Source organism: Dendrobates tinctorius, unplaced genomic scaffold, assembly GCF_039654945.1.
Source record: "Dendrobates tinctorius isolate UK_male_01 unplaced genomic scaffold, ASM3965494v1 ptg000404l, whole genome shotgun sequence".
Lineage (NCBI taxonomy): Eukaryota > Metazoa > Chordata > Amphibia > Anura > Dendrobatidae > Dendrobates > Dendrobates tinctorius.
Window position 1 is genome coordinate 118,523 of NW_027362069.1, and position 17,350 is coordinate 135,872.

A 17,350-nucleotide genomic window follows, 5' to 3' on the forward strand; every position below is an offset into this window, starting at 1 on the left:
TTTAAAACCTTATCTGTTCTTCGAGGAGATGTCTCAGACATCTCCCTTGTGAACCAAGGTCAAATACCTCTGCTTTTTCGCCTAAGTGACTTTCTTTGTAGAAAACAAGTTGTAAAATCATTTGTACTGCGCATGTCTGTAAATGTCTAAATTCTTTACTATAAAAGACGGAAGCCTAACTGATAAGCCAGAGGCGCTCAGCAGGCATCCCGAGTGGTTTTATACAGCTTGTGTCTGTGTTATCCTTCTCGACGGAGCAATTGATTAGAGACATATGGTGCTTCACACCTAAGAACATCGGTCCTTCAGATGAAAGAGTAATCTGAGGGATCCCGACAGTTTCCTGGCGCCCGAAACAGGGACCTGATATAGGCACCTCTCCAAGACTACCCGATCTACAGACCACTCCAGTTACTGATGAAATTGTGAACAGCAGACCTAAACACCTGGCCAGGTAAGAGATCAATTTTTCTCTTCTCTGCTCTTCATAATCTATCATTATAACTAAGGTCCGTATAAAGGGGAATCTAGTAGAGGAGGGGGCCATAAAATCAGGTCCATATAAGAACTCTGAGGAAATCGGGTGTGACACGCATATGTAATTTCTGCTCGAATGAGAGGTTACTGTAGGTTCTGTCTGTGCACAGCTATTTTTAGAAAAAGAGCTGATGCAAATCAAAATGGGAGAGGTCTGACATTACGGAATAGAAGGCTGGGTGAACAGTTCATACTGCGCAGCCCGGACGGACAAGTTTTTCACAATAGACGATTCCGCACTAGAAATAGAGGAGGTTGTTGAGTGACTGCCTTGATTTGAAGGACTGTGGAAAGTAGACAAATAAGCTGCACAGTAGGTATTCGTTCAAAGAGTGGTGATATTGCCTAACTGGGTCATGTGACAGCGTCCTTTCGGGGAGGTCACCGCCTAAGCTTAAATCAACACCCTTTACGAATAAACCTTGTGACAGATAAGAGTGTGACCGAATGAGCACAGGACCGTGAAATGAGCCTGTGACAGGATATGACTGAAGAACCCCAGTAGATGGACACTTTATTTACAATCCTGTGTGTTGTGGGAGTATTTCTGTTCGGATGCTACATAGCATATAAGTACACGAAACACGTAGTACACCGAGGAACAGACACTCCATTTAGCCTGTTAGCACCTTAGGAAGAAGGTAACGAGGTATAGTAGAGCCTAGTCTTGAGCTTACCCAATACACCACCTAAGGCAGGGGACTAACAGGAAGACAACAAGAGAAACAGGATAAGAATAAAAGATAAAATGGGGAACAGTCAGGGAAAGACACCTGAAGAAGGAAATCGGTTATGTGATATAATTGAGGATAGATATGGAAGTAGTGCAGCAAAGAACCTGGAAAAAGTATTAATCAAATCCAAAGTGCAAGATAGGCAGGCTGTGTGAATCCTTGTATATATGTCTATGAGAACCTCTGAATAAGATGAGAGATGAGTAATTGAGTATAAAAAAAAAAAAAAAAAAAAAATCAGTGAATGAGCACGTATGAATGAATCATCACACATCATTTTTGTGTCAAGAGATTTGTGACCTTTCTAGTTGTGGTGGAATCCCGGACAGATGCGTTATAGATATATCAAATCTACATCTGAGACTGAATGAATTGAGTAATGATATAGTTCGTGTTATATGTGGCATTACATTGTAAAGTTTCCTGAATGCATTTGGCCAGAAAAAGGGCAAGGCATGGTTAATCTCATTATACAGTTATCTGCCCTTACAGTGAAATCCCGTGATTTTGAGTTTCTTTGTAGAAATTGATTTTGATAAGTCTAAAGAACTACAGAATTCTGTGAAGGACGACGCTGCATTCTGATGGGAGGGGGGAAGGATGGAGCTGCGTAGTTTTTCTTCTCCCTTCGCTCTTATCTCTGCTGAGTGTGAGTTGTGCTCAAAATTCTCTGTAATTCTATCCGTAAGGTACGCGTTGAAAGATTTGTGCATTTTAAAGCAACAGTACTTAATTGAAGATTGGAAGTTAAAAATAAGATATGGTGCCTAATTTAGAAGGGAATTGTAAGTGATTGCTTGGTCATTAATGTGTTTGAACCTGCTTCTAGTTGTGTGATTGATTTGTATAGCAAATTGTGTCAAATTACAAAAGACAGAGAAGGAAGGAAGCAGTAATACAAGTGGGACAAATATTGAAGAAGGCAAAAATACCAGAGTGTGAATGTTTGGATGTACAAAAAGGCACAGACAAGGGAAGAAAATAGCAAGTGAATAAATGATGCTTGAGAATGTGCAGCAGTATGGGAGGTGTATTATGAATGTTTGATTGACAAAGTGTAACCAGAGACCCAGACAAAACAGATGGACTTGTAAACACTGTGGTCAGACTCAGACAAACCCAGACTGAATAGCTACTTGTGTGACCTGTGCTACTGACCTAAGAGAATTGCACTAAATCCTATCCAGACAAGATCATAAGAAGCTGACATAATAGTGTGGATAGTGGGTAGTGGGGACATTGGCCCTTGAGGAGTAAGCTGACAGTAGACATCAGACGGCCAACCCCATCAGGACCTAGAAGTGTGACTAGAATAAGAAAGATACAGGTGTATTATCCCTGGAGCCCCTCTGACCAGCTAGCTTTGCTGAAGCAGCTGCCTGCCCCTGAAGACCAACCATTCCCGTTTTACAGACACATAAAGGAAGTACAGCAGACATATAAGTGTACCTGGGCAGACCTAGAGAGGTTGGTGAGTTTAAAGGCAGGTGACGCACTAGATCATATAATTAAGACACACAGATGTGACAAAGAATCAGGCTTGGGGCATGGATGATAAATCTGCACGATCTGGGGAGACGTACTGTGAGTCACTAAGACAATGGGCTGCAGTGGAACAATCAGAGCAGTCCGTACTCCTGACTAATGTGACACAGCAAAAAGGAGAGAGAGTAGAGATGTACTTTGGACGGTTACAGCTGAAGTGGGCAGACATGGGGTACATTTGCATAAACCCACTTGATGTTAGAATACTGGTGAATGCATTCATTGACGGTATGAACAAAGACTTACGAGACGCAGTACAGACAGCCAGACCTGAATGGAGACATGTAGATCCGAAAGACCTCCTTAAGGTAGCTAAAGAAATTGAGCAAACAAGGACAATAAGACAACCTGTCATGTATGCTGGAGCACAAGGAAAAAAGTGGAGACGTAATAGGGAAGGCATGTGAGATGACACTGACGTTTCTTTTGACAATCTATTCCCCACATGACATCCATGCCATACTCCTACAAGTTCAACCAAAACATCTGTCTATGGCCAGACAGCTCCGACTTGAGTGTGCTCTACTAATTCCTGAGTATGTCACTCCTCAAAAGATGTAACGTTCTGAATCCAGCCACCCTCCTGCCTGTGGATTCAGAAAAGGGGGAATTGGTGACCGTATTGGCAAGTGAGGAAGGATACTTTGACATGACGCATGAACATGTCTGCATAGAACTGATGAGTCAGGAGACAGTTGGGTTTGCACACATTCATGAAAAACATGTTCCTAATGCAGACTTTGAGTTTCTTTTTTGTAGATGGCCCCAGATACCACCAGGATGGACGATTCTACACTGGATATGCAGTAGTATCCTCACATGAGGTAATCCGAGCGGAACCACTCTCTCCTCACATGTCGGCGCAGGAGGCAGAGTTGAAGGCACTCACTGAGGCGTGTAGAGCCGCTGCAGGTAAAGTCGCTAATATTTTCACAGATTCGAAGCCCATTAAAAATGCAGAGCTGGTGAAACAATTGATGGAGGCATTGATGTTACCAGTCCAGGTTGGCATTGTCAAGGTAAAAGCACACACAAAGGTGACTCCGTGGAGGTAGAGGGCAATAGAAGGGCGAACGAGGCTGCTAAAATAGCACAAGGCGGCCTAGAGAGAGCAGTGGACGGTGGCGGGGAGTCAGCGTATTCCAGCCACATTGGGTCTAGATGTCCTGAAATCCCTCCAGCAAAAGGCTGCCCAAACAGAGAAGGTACACCGGGGGAGACTGGGAGCTGAGCTGAACTCAAATGGAGTATGGGAGAATAAGGATAAAATATGCCCACCAAAGTCCCTGTTCCCAATCATGGCGCAAGCAGCACATGGCCCCAATCACACCTCAAAAAGTCACATGTGTGCCATGGTAGATGCCTTCTGGATCGCTCCTGGCTTCAGTTGCGCAGCCGCGAAACTTGTACAATCATGCCTCATCTGTGCACAGCACAACCCAGGTAAAACAGTAAAAGTCCCTAAGAAAGCGACACCTAGGCCTCTCTACCCGTTTCAGAGACGGCAGATTGACGACATACAGCTACCAAGGTAGGAGTGTATGCAAATATCCTAGTATGTGTAGATCTCTTCTCTGGTTGGCCGGAAGCCTATCCGGTAAAACGTGCAAATGCTAAAATGACTACAGACAAACTGATGAAAGAACTTATCTGCAGGTATGGTGTCCCAGAAACCACAGAAACAGATAGGGGTGCACACTTCACGGGAGAAATAAAGAGGGAAGTCATGCAGGCCCCGGGTGTACAACAAGCATTTCATACACCCTACCACCCACAGAGTTCAGGGAAGGTAGAGAGAATGAACGGGACACTGAAATTGAAAATACAGAAAACCATGGAACAAACCCATAAACCATGGCCAGAGTGTCTCCCATTAGCATTATTCTCAGTAAGGTACACACCCACGGGGAAAACTAAACTGTCACCCTTCGAGATACTGTTTGGAAGACCACCGAACACAGGGTTGTACTACCCACAGGTCTTAACACTCAATGTGGATAATTTGACAAGTTATGTAATCCAGTTGCAAAAGCATTTAACTCAAATGCATTCTCTAGTTTTCTCTTCCATTCCAGATCCAGATAGTGTGGAAGGAACTCACTGTCTACAACCTGGTGATTACGTATATGTCAAGAAACACTCCAGAAAGACCCTTGAACCCCGATATCAAGGACCTTACTAAGTACTCCTAACAACGCCTACTTCTGTTAAGTTGGAAGGACGACAAACCTGGATCCACGCATCGCATTGCAAACTAGCCACAGGAATTAACAAAGCATAAGAGTGCATAATGTTTTGGTTTGGTTTTGTTGCATTATCTGTAATAATGGTAGCTGCGTGGGACAATCTAAATTCTCCAATGTCCTTGAATAATAAGTTTATACAACATCATGAAAAATTACTGAATGATTGGTCAAATCATTTGCTGGATCTGCACACGTTCACCAGTATCAGCCACTAGTATTCCGTTCCTTGTTATTCCTATGCCACCCGAGGAATTATTTGCCTGGACCAGTTGTTCTGATACACTTGCTAATAATGCCACAAATAATGTGAAGTTATGGAACACAACTGTTGGAATACCTATTGTGGGATGGGTAGGATACCCTTGGTGGCAGGGTAATCTTTCAGGAAGTAATACATACCTTCAATATCTGGCATATAAAGGGGGGGCTTGGGTACCCAGGAATAGAACTCGATTAACCTACCTGGGGCAAATTCCAATGTATGGCCTACAAGTTAGTTTTAATGTAACTTCCCACTCTACTGATGCCTTCAAACCAATACTGCTAGAAAGAAGGTTGCATAACACGTCCTGGGAGTATTTCAATTTATTTCCCCAGGGCAATAATGAAACTTGTTTTAATATTTCAGGTAATATACCTTGCAACGAGTCATCTGGATATGAGAAAGGAACTCCCACCTGTGGAAATCCCGATGTAGGGTATTGTAGCCCTTTAGGACAACTTCCAAATTGGTGTATGCTTCAGAATGTATCTGCGTTCATAGATTTAGTTCATAGACTGGTATTACAACATTCAGCCTATGGGACCTACCTAGTGACATGTACTGGATATGTGGAGACAATGCATATAAATGGTTGCCAGTAGGGGTAAAAGGTGCTTGTACTCTGGGTCGTTTGACTCCAGCTACCTTTGTTATTCCGAATGACCAGTTGAATACTCAGAGCATACCTAAACACACGTTGTACAAAAGAGCTGCTGACAATACACCTCGCCTCTCTGGGAGACCACATATAGTGCAGATGAGTGTGGCTAATAAAATTGTCAGTTCTATTTTTATTTATCCTATGATCACTCAAATGTGGGATAAATTAGTCAGGGCTACAGATTACTTAGATGACCAAATATGGGATATATTGGATATATTGAACACCACCGTTGCTGTCCAAAATCATTGTTGTTTGTATCTTCGTAATATATGTGCTATTGAAACTTGTTTTTTGGTGTATCTCTGTATGCAAGAAAAGATGTAGAAATAGATAAGGAAGTTTGACTGTAAACAACAAGAATTTAACTATTATTCCTTTGAGTCCTAGATTGACATCTCATTTCTGGCATGAAGGAGCGTACTCTTGCAATGATGGACGTGGCTTCAGTATCTGGGGGATGGAGAAGGTAGAAGACCTGTCTCCCTTGGGCAACCCGTCGGCCTGGGATAGTACCTGGTGAACGAGCCACTATCCGCTGTTGTTGCAGGATCCAGTGTTCCAGATTGTGGAAAATGAAGATGTCAAAGGGGGGAATGATAGGAACTGAAGGAGTTAAATTGAGTTCTGTCTATGTTGCATTCTCTTGTTTAAAACCTTATCTGTTCTTCGAGGAGATGTCTCAGACATCTCCCTTGTGAACCAAGGTCAAATACCTCTGCTTTTTCGCCTAAGTGACTTTCTTTGTAGAAAACAAGTTGTAAAATCATTTGTACTGCGCATGTCTGTAAATGTCTAAATTCTTTACTATAAAAGACGGAAGCCTAACTGATAAGCCAGAGGCGCTCAGCAGGCATCCCGAGTGGTTTTATACAGCTTGTGTCTGTGTTATCCTTCTCGACGGAGCAATTGATTAGAGACATATGGTGCTTCACACCTAAGAACATCGGTCCTTCAGATGAAAGAGTAATCTGAGGGATCCCGACACAGCACACACACAGGGTTCTGAGACTGAAGCTGGGGGTATACAGGTGTATACAGTGTGAGACGCGGGGTCTGTGACTGAAGCTTGGGGTATACGGGTGTATACAGCATACACAGAGGGGTCTGTTACCGAAGCTGGGGATATACAGGTGTATACAGCATACACAGAAGGGTCTGTGACCGAAGCTGGGGGTATACGGGTGTATACAGCATACACAGTGTTCTGAGACTGAAGCTGGGGGTATACAGTATACACAGGGGTCTGCGACTGAAGCTGGGGGTATATGGGTGTATACAGCGTACACACAGGGGTCTGCGACCAAAGCTGGGGATATACGGGTGTATACAGTGTAAAGAGAGGGATCTGTGACCGAAGCTGGGGGTATACGGGTGTATACAGCACACACACAGGGTTCTGAGACTGAAGCTGGGGGTATACAGGTGTATACAGTGTGAGACGCGGGGTCTGTGACTGAAGCTTGGGGTATACGGGTGTATACAGTGTACACAGAGGGGTCCACACAAGCACGGCTTCGCTCCGTACACCTCGTACAGACACGGCTCCGCTCCGTACACCTCGTACACACACGGCTCCGCTCCGTACACCTCGTACACACACGGCTCCGCTCCGTACACCTTGTACACACGCGGCTCCGCTCCGTACACCTCGTACACACGCGGCTCCGCTCCGTACACCTCGTACACACGCGGCTCCGCTCCGTACACCTCGTACACACACGGCTCCGCTCCGTACACCTTGTACACACGCGGCTCCGCTCCGTACACCTCGTACACCCGCGGCTCCGCTCCGTACACCTCGTACACACACGGCTCTGCTGCATCCACCCTGTAAACCCCTCCTGACCCCACATAAACTTCCCCTCATCCAGCACCATGACAACCAGCACTGCAGAGTCCTGCACACACTGAGGCCCCTGATCATGTGACCCCTGACTCCTCCCCTCCTGTGACCTCATCACAGGTCCTGTGCACAGAGCAGCTGTAGAAATCTCCGCCTCGGGGGTCTCACCAGACTTCGCTCTTTTCTTGCAGGGGCCGCAGTGGATTTCATCCTGGATCCATAGAGCTGAATAGAGGAGCGATGTTCCTTCACTCTGATGGGAATTGATGGTGACGTTGATGAGTCTATGAGGAACGTGTTCAGCTGCCGACTCCGAGGAGGAAACTGCTTGTTGTCTGTGGCCTAAATATATAGGTTTTATTAGTAGATGTCAGGGGAGAAAACTAAACCCTGTAAGATAATAAATCTCCTCATATGTTTCCCTTATTATCTCCAGTAATTGTATTATTACACAGGATTCTTATCATGTTACATCGGATCATCTTCTTCTCATTCAGGTCTCTACAATATCGGATCCTCTCAGTGAAGATCTTCTACAGAAGAGAATTTTCCTGATTTACCCATCAAGGATGGATATGGACAGAGACAAGATGGCGGAGAGGATGTTACACCTCACCCTAGAGATCCTCTTCCGTCTCACTGGAGAGGTGAGAGATTCTGATGACGTCACATTCCATCATTCTTATCTGTGGGAATAACAGATGGACAGAACTGGAGAGGTGAGGACTCTGGAGATGTCTGTAGTGAGAGTTATTAATGTGTCTCTCCATAACCAGGATTACACAGTGGTGAAGAAGACCTCTAGTGATCGCTGTCAGGACCCTGTGTCTGAGGGATGGGGAAGACCCCTGAGCCCAATCACGGGGCCTCCACCTCACCCCCTGATCCATGAGGACATCAATGACCAGAAGATCCTAGAACTCACCTACAAGATGATTGAGCTGCTGACTGGAGAGGTGACACTGCTGGGAATGCTGGGACATTATACAGTAACACTATGAAGGGATCGGGGGATGACGGTATCATTGTATGTGTCAGGTTCCTATAAGGTGTCAGGATGTCGCTGTCTATTTCTCCATGGAGGAGTGGGAGTATTTAGAAGGACACAGAGATCTGTACAAGAACATCATAATGGAGGTTCCCCAGCCCCTCACATCACCAGGTAATAGACAGGACTAAATGCACACGGCCTATAATTATCTGTATGTAGAGAATGAATTCAGTCCCTGTATGTGTTTCCTCCAGATCTATCCAGTAAGAGGACAACACCAGAGAGATGTCCCCGTCCTCTTCTTCCACAGGACTGTAACCAAGAAGATCCCAGTGCTCCTCAGGATCATCAGGTAGGTGGAGAGAAGGTGTCAGGAGATCTCCCCTATGATGTGTAGACGGCTGTGAAGGTCTTGTGCTCAGTCTTGTTTTATCCACCAGTATTATATGTTTTATACTTGTGTAATGAGAACGGTGGAGATGGCAGGATTAGAGCTGATCATAGATGGGACTTCTCCATCTGTCGGTGACTTTTACAATATTTGTTTCAGGGTGAAGATCTGACCCATATTAATACTACAGAGACATATGTGAGGGGTGATGAGTGGTGTACAGAGGAGATTCCCACATATGACTACCCAGGTGAGTAGTAACCACTGAATGCAGAGACGTCACAGATTCCTCTCAGTCACCGGCTGTGGCTGCTTTATCGGTGGTGTAGTCCGGCCGTATTACCATGATCACCATTTTGCCTCTAGACCACAACATTCTCCTCCAACCAAAACTGTGCAAATGACTTTGATACAGGAAGGATATATATCTTTGTACCGTGTTAGCCAGTAGATAAAAGAATATTTAGAATTGAGAGTCCTCAGTAGTTGATACCTTTTAATGGCTAACTGAAAAGATGGTAGCACATTGCAAGCTTTCGAGACTCCTCAGGTCTCTTCATCAGGCTAGACTAATGCAACATCTGAAAAATCACATATTTATACACAAAACAGCACAAAAATAGCGCAACAGATAAGACAAGTAACATTTAGCAGAATTGTCATAAATATTGGAACAGTTTATAGATTAGGAGTGTGAAGGTTTTATTGCCCTCTGATTGGGGTCTGGTTCTGTGTTGTGTGATGACCCCAGAAGGTCTGAAGAGCAAATTCCTTAATTGATGTAAAAAGACATAAATCCAAGCGACACATTCATTCCTGCACTGAGTGTGTCAAAAGTTGTCATAAATTTATGCTCCCAGACCCTCCTGTCTCTCTGAGAGTTGAAGTTACCTTTTAAAACAAGTAATTTATTGTCCATCATGCTATGACCGGGGATACAAAAATGTTTGCCACAGGTAGATCCCTTCTTTTTTCTCTTATTGTGTGGCAATGAGAATTCATCCTTGTTCTCAGTGTTTGCCCAGTCTCCCCACATACAGACCCCCAGATGGACATTTAGTACAAATAATTAAGTACACCCCATTAGATGTGATGCAGCTGAGAGTACCTGGGATCTTGTAGTCCTGATGTGAGGTGGGGATCTTTATCTTGTCCGTGGTCATTATAAATGGACAGGTTTTACATTTTTTCTGGTTGCAAGGAAAGGTTCCTGCAGCTGTTGGAGAGGACAGGGAGCTTCTGACAATGATGCTTCTTAGATTTGGGGGCTGCCTAAAACACAGTAGTGGGGGGTCTGGAAACATGGATTGTAATCGGGCATCTTTTTGTAGTAAAGGTTGTAATTTCCGTGCCGCTCCCCTTAGCACCTCCAGATTTGGGTTGTAGGTGACCACTAGAGGCTCCCGGTTATTCTCTTCTTTAGCTTTGTAATGTGGCAGGTGATTCCTTGATATTCTGGTGGCTCTTGTAATTTGGTTTTCTATTGTTCTTGGATGGTAGCCCTGATTCAAAAAGGTCTTTCTGAGGCGACCAAGGTGTTTGTCTCCATCCATAGAGTTGGAACATACGTTATATGTTATATCTGTTATATATTGTTAACATATGATATTCCGATCACGCTCAGTAATGCAATACAATGAGTACATGGAAAACACCGGACTGCACTCCGATGACATAATGGAGAAGAGTTTGTTCTCCATCTTTTCCTCAGTGGTCTCTGATTTTCTCATCCTAGACAATCGGACCACACTGTGCTGACACTCGGGTCAGATCCTGATCCAAGTGTCAGCTGTACAGTATAATTGGCCGATTCTCTCAGATCAGAGGATATATATGGCCGTCTGCATTGGCCCTTAGAAATCCATGTAGCCGCACGCTCCGGTCCGAGTGCCGGGGGCAGTGCCGGGTGTTGTTTCTCACATCACACACCCTAGTGTGACCCCGGCCTTAGAATGATTCTTGTACTCAGCGTTTGCAGGGTGCTGTAGCCTAGTGTTTGTATCTAGGGTATGTGCACAGTTTTATTTCCGGGGCAGAGCTGCTTCAGGAAAGTGTCTCCAGTCTTTTACCTGAAGGCGCCATGTCTTTTGTGCCACCGGCGTCTTTTCTCGATAGTTTCTATTATAGTTGCAGGTGACAGAATGTGCTACTTCTATTAATGGCCTCAGTTTCCAAGCACTGAAGCAGATAAAAGACGTAACAGACGGAGCGGGTACAGCAATGTGGTTTTCCATTGCCGTGCACCAAGTTCATGTTTAGTGGCAGGTTTGTGGCGCTTCTTCAATCCGCCTGACAAAGATGTGTGCACATCCCCTTACCTTGGTTCTGCAGCCACAAAATACAGGCATCCCAGCATGAAAGCCATCTGTCCAGTGTCTGCTGCTTCTATAAGGAAGGCAAGGCAGCGATAAACTGGTTAATGGGTCACTACACATGGGCCGGTGATGGGTGCGGCCCCCAGACGGGAACTTTAGTGATTTTCACGTTTGAAAAAAACTAAATGAATGAAAATCTTCTCCTATACATCACAGTGTTAATCCGCGCAGAGTGTGCACTGGGGCGATCTATGTGGGGTCTGTGATCGGCGCAGGTTCAGAGACTTGTGGAGGGGATTGTGTCTGTGACAACGATAAAAAACGAAAATGTCTCTGATTTTTATTGGGGAGACACAGTCTGCAAAAACATGAGCCTGTGAGCAGCACCATAGACTATAATGGACGAGAACTAATGAAAACCACAGAGAGAACATGGACGTGAGAAACGGCCGTCTGACTGAGACTTTCCTGTCATTACTGTGCTCCAGCATGTCCACGACCACCGACCAGCCATATACACGTCAGTCAGTGTCCTCTACGGCCTGTTCACACAGGAGGACGCACTTCTCTGTGCACACAGCGACTGGTAATATGTTCTGTGCACGTAGACTGTCCTGTTCTCAGGAGCGCATGTCCTGTTTACCCCGAGCAATGTGCCACCAAGAACCTGGATTTTTAAGCCGTGACTAATAATCATTTCTCCTTCCATCAGGTGATTACTGACCTATTGAAATGAGCCGATAATCAGGAAGCCGCGCTCTTACAATCCCACATTTCATGATTATTGGCTCATCTAAAGTGGCCATAATTCAGTGGCTGTCAGCCCTGCAGGTCACAACACTAAACGTTGTGATTGTAGGCCGCGGACCTGTATTAGACTATCTAGACAGCAAGATTACAGAGGGTACAAGACGTGGGCCTGTGGTCTTACAAATGCCAGGGCTGAATTTCACTCCCAGTCCGGCCCTGGTTACACGGAAAATAAAGACACAGCCAGAATAAAGCCTTTTATTAGAAATAAAACTAAACACAGTTTTCCTTTTCTATTTAAAAATAACAAACACAGTTATACTCACCTAACGCCTATTTCCACCGAAGACCTCGCTCTCCTGTAATAAAAATAAAATACAACAATATACCATACCTGTCTGTCGCTCTGTCCCACGCCGTAATCCATGTCTGGGGGATAATTAGTTTTCACCCTGGACAGTGCCAAGATGCGACCGTCCAGGCTGAGAACCACTGGTGAATGAGCTGCTGCAAGCGCAACATCATTGACCAGCAGTGACATCATCGAGGTTTCCAGCCAGGCTGAACTGCAGTGACCTCAGGACCGTGGGAATTAGCCAGTGATGAGGTCACCACAGTTCAAGCCGTCACAGCAGATCACCGTGAGAATTCTCTGTGTTATTGTTAAATAAAAAATGAAAACTGTGTTTTATTTCTAATAAAAGACTTTATTCTGGCAGTGTCTTTATTTACCATATAACTATAGGATTAGTAATGGAGAGATGTCTATAGACACCTCTCCATTACTAAGCCATGGGCTTGATGTCACCTGACAATACAAGGGTGACATCAACCCCACAAATATGAACTCCACTTGCCATCACTATAGGGCAAGTGGGAAGAGCCGGGGAAAGGACCAGAATTGGCGCATCTAATAGATGTGCCTTTTCTGGGCAGCTGCGGGCTGTTATTTTTAGGCTGGCCCCTTACAAGCCTGAGAATACCAGCCCCCAGTTGTCAGCTTTAGCAAGGTTTGTTGTCAAAAATGGGGGGGACCCCATGCAGTTTTTTAAATTATTTAAATAATTTAAAAAACAGTGTTGGGACCCCTCTATTCTTGATAACCATCCTTGCTGAAGCTGACAGATGAGGGTTGCAGCCCCCAGTTGTGAGTTTTCCAGACTGGTTATAGGAAATACAGGAGAATCCTCGCCAGTTTTTTCATTCATTTACTTAGTTATAGCACAGGTGTCAGGTGAGGAATACTCCCATCATCCGCTCCTGCTGTCACTGTTCTTAGCAGCAGGTGTAGGTTGATGGGAGTAATAGTCCCAAAAGCCGCCACCTGCTGTCATCATTCTGACTTTAATATAACTCTCATTATTCTCCCCACCGGCAGAGCAGGGGAGAATGATGAGAGCATCTTCAGCACCTACCACCGGGGAACATCGATTAATGTAGCGCTTCATCCCTGCCAGCCGTCCATGTAGTACCGATGCTGCACACAGGCGGCACATGGTTGTCACGTGTGCCACGAGTATTACACACATGGACATCTCCGGTACCGGAAATATCAGGACGTGTGAAACCGGCCTTATACACAGTTCTCTTTAAATGCCTAATATTTCTTCTTAAAACTCATCTTACAGAAAATATTGGAGCTTAGGATAGTATAGATTGTGAAGTCTCCGAGATCCATACTCTAATTACACCAGAGAGGTTTCACCACTAGCTGCTCATTTATTACTGATGGAGACTGTGGAGTTTGATCATTTCAGTAGTTCCTAATCAGGCCCCATTATTAATATCTGACGTGTGTCACTTTATTTGATGGTAACTTTGGAATTCTGCACAAAGGATAATAGAAAACAAATGGATCTTACAAATTATTTTCCAGCTTCGCACTATACCCTACATACGATTGTACTCTACTGTCTGGGCACATGGCAGTGTTCAGAAGGGAAGGAGCGCCATTTAGCTATATGAATGCAGATCTAGCTGGAATAGTTTGCAGACACAATGTATTGGGAGCACTGTTCATGGTCACCTGGCAGCTCAAAAGATGTCCACCATGAACATGCTTGGCTCTATCTTCTCTGCTTTCTATATCCCAAGGATTGCCTTGCTCATCGCCCTTTAACAACCTCACATGGAATCTGGACTTACACAGGGACCCCTAGGCTTGGACCATGGTGTTACCTGCTATTCTGTGGTGTTAGATGGCGAGAAGAATAGTCAGGTAGCTGGGTCAGAACCAGAAGAACAGAATCAGAAGACACAAGAGTAGTCAGTAAACGGGCCACGGTCACAGCAGGAAACAAATACACAAGCCACAAGCTGAGCACAGAGGACTGAACCAGAGGAGAACAGCGCTGTATCTGGCAGATTCCGGCCAGGTGCTTTGCGCTTTAGTAGGGTGTGGTACTTTCCAATTGGCTGAAGTAGGGAGCAGATTACTCCAGCTGGACAGCAGGAACAGATCCCAGATGAGATTGGACACACCATATGCAGAAGCCCTAATATAACTAAATGACAGAAAACCAGAATAGTCGAAATCCCCATAAAGTGATTCCATGTTATTAATTAATTCACTGAGGGTTATAATCCTTAGGAGGAGTGAATATTTTGACTCCACAGCCACTTTCTGGGAATTAACACACAGTGGATGTTGGAGAGTGAAAATTACACATTTGCCATTTTCTTACCCAGCACATAGTGCCCAGATTGTGCTCCAGGAGACACACACCAAAAATTAAGTGGATTCTTCTCACTATAATATTGCTAAATACAGGGATCCTAAATGTTGTTTGCGCACACTGCAAGACTCCGAAGTGAGAGCGGATTTTGCTGGATTGGTTTATAGAAACCTTGTTGCTTTTCAACAGCCTTTGAGCCACTAATAGTGTGGGAACCTCTGTTTTTCCATTGACAGATGATGGACCTGAGTGGGGACTTGTTTTGGTGAGATGGGAATTGGTATTTTTTTTGCCTATAGAACATTGATTAGTTTCTTTTTATTCGATATTTGGGAGGCAGAATGAACAAACAGTTGAACACCTCACACTACTGGTTCATCCAACAAGGTTTTCTATTACACTGTGAACTGTCATTGTCTTGGTAAATAATTTAAGTTTTTAACATAGCTTGCCATTTTTATGGACAGTTTAAGTAGAAATGTTCAAAAATATAAAACTTAAGGATATTTTATTAAAATTTTCTTTTATCTTAGCAGATGACTGTACCAGGAGATCAGAGGGACAGCTGACGTCTTCAGTTTTTAAATCTGATGATCTTGAGATGCTACAAAATACAACTGAAGTGATTGCTATTACTCCAGATATACCATCATCCATTCACAGCAAAGATCTGTCATCTGATCCTATGAAACAGGTCCCATCTTCTGATTCATTACCGATTAAAAAGGAAAATCAAAGTCACAAAAGAGGCATTAAAAAACAACTTGCTTCTAAAGCAAAGAAGTCATTTTCATGTTCAGAATGTGGGAAATATTTTGCACGGAAATCACATTTTGTTTCCCACCAGAGAACGCACACAGGGGAGAAGCCTTTTTCATGTTCAGAATGTGGGAAATATTTTAGCAATAAATCAGACTGTCTTAAGCACCAGAGAACTCACACAGGGGAGAAGCCATTTCCCTGTTCAGAATGTGGGAAATGTTTTGCACAGATATCACAATTTGTTACCCACAAAAGAACTCACACAGGGGAGAAGCCTTATCCCTGTTCAGAATGTGGGAAATGCTTTAACCAGAAATGTCATCTTGTTAATCAACAGAGAACTCACACAGGGGAGAAGCCTTTTACCTGTTCAGAATGTGGGAAATGTTTTAACCAGAAATCAGATTTGGTTAATCACCATAGAACTCACACAGGGGAGAAGCCATTTTCTTGTTCAGAATGTGGGAAATGTTTTAACTGGAAATCAGATTTGGTTCATCACCATAGAACTCACACAGGGGAGAAGCCATTTTCCTGCTCAGAATGTGGGAAATGTTTTAACTGTAAATCATATTTGTTTAAGCACCAAAGAACTCACATAGGGGAGAAGCTTTTTAACTGTTCAGAATGTGGGAAATGTTTTGTGAAGAAATCATCTCTTATTAGTCACCAAAAAACTCACACAGGGGAGAATCCTGTATCATATTCTTAATGTGGGAAATGTTTTCTACCAAAATCAACTCTTAATAAACATCAGGGAAGTCATACGGGGAGAAGCTTTTTTCATGTTCAAAATGTTAGAAATATTTTAACTCAAAATTGTATGTTCTTAAAGGTGTTGACCACTACGAGGACAACCCCTTGTCATTTCTCATGTTTGGCCATGTTAAAATAAAAGCACTCATTGTACGAGAATGATCAGTACTAAATATATTGAACAGCCATGTCGGACTGAGCTGCCATCTTGGAAAAACTTTCGCTAACTAACTTTGCAGCTAATGAGATGACTTTATGGGAGCTCTAGCCAGAATGGAGACATAAACTGACATCAGAGCCATTAGCAGGTATGGTTGGCATACACAAGGGTTAATAGGAGGAGCTGCAGGGCATTGTGAGAGTAAATAATGGTAGTAAGCAGTGTCTGTGATGAGGACAATACAGTAGTCAATATGTGAAGAGTTATGTGAGTAATGACATTAGATAAAAGGGACATGGGGATTTATGGACTGTAATGGGGTTTGGTGAAATACTCCTAAATATTGTCATTTTGTATTATCACTTTCTTTAGTATTCTAGAATACATGTCTTCCCTGCAGTATGAGGTTATCATGTATACACCTTTTGCCGCTTTTCGTAGTTCGTTTGTCTAACCATATATATAAAAAGCCCAAATGAGGTCCTCCATATATTCAGAAGTAGAAGTCAACAACATGGCCTACAAACGTTACTCCCATAAACAACATGTCAGTATGAAATATATCTGTATTTCAACAAAACACATAAAAAATGTAAAAAGAAGAGATTATGCAGAGAGAAATCATCAGGTATGTATATAAAATGTATCTAATCTGTCCCAAAATATAGTTTAGAAAAGTCCTTTACATATATATAATTGTAAGTGGAAAGCCCGTATGG

General features: G+C 43.7%; 1 protein-coding gene and 1 long non-coding RNA gene across 2 annotated transcripts in view; both read left to right on the plus strand.

Annotated features, from left to right (window-relative positions):
* The window catches only part of LOC141076399 (uncharacterized), a 31,621-nt gene extending 14,991 nt beyond the window's left edge, over positions 1-16,630 (plus strand). The window contains exon 4 of the mRNA XM_073563850.1: positions 15,730-16,630. Within this exon, the coding sequence (XP_073419951.1) occupies positions 15,730-16,427 (698 nt within the window). The 3' untranslated portion in view covers positions 16,428-16,630. The remainder of the gene's footprint in view (positions 1-15,729) is intronic.
* LOC141076396 (uncharacterized) lies at positions 1,286-6,856 on the plus strand. The gene is made up of 2 exons (XR_012227478.1): positions 1,286-5,099; positions 5,691-6,856. It is a non-coding gene; the product is annotated as an uncharacterized lncRNA (long non-coding RNA).
* Positions 16,631-17,350: the final 720 nt, after the last annotated feature.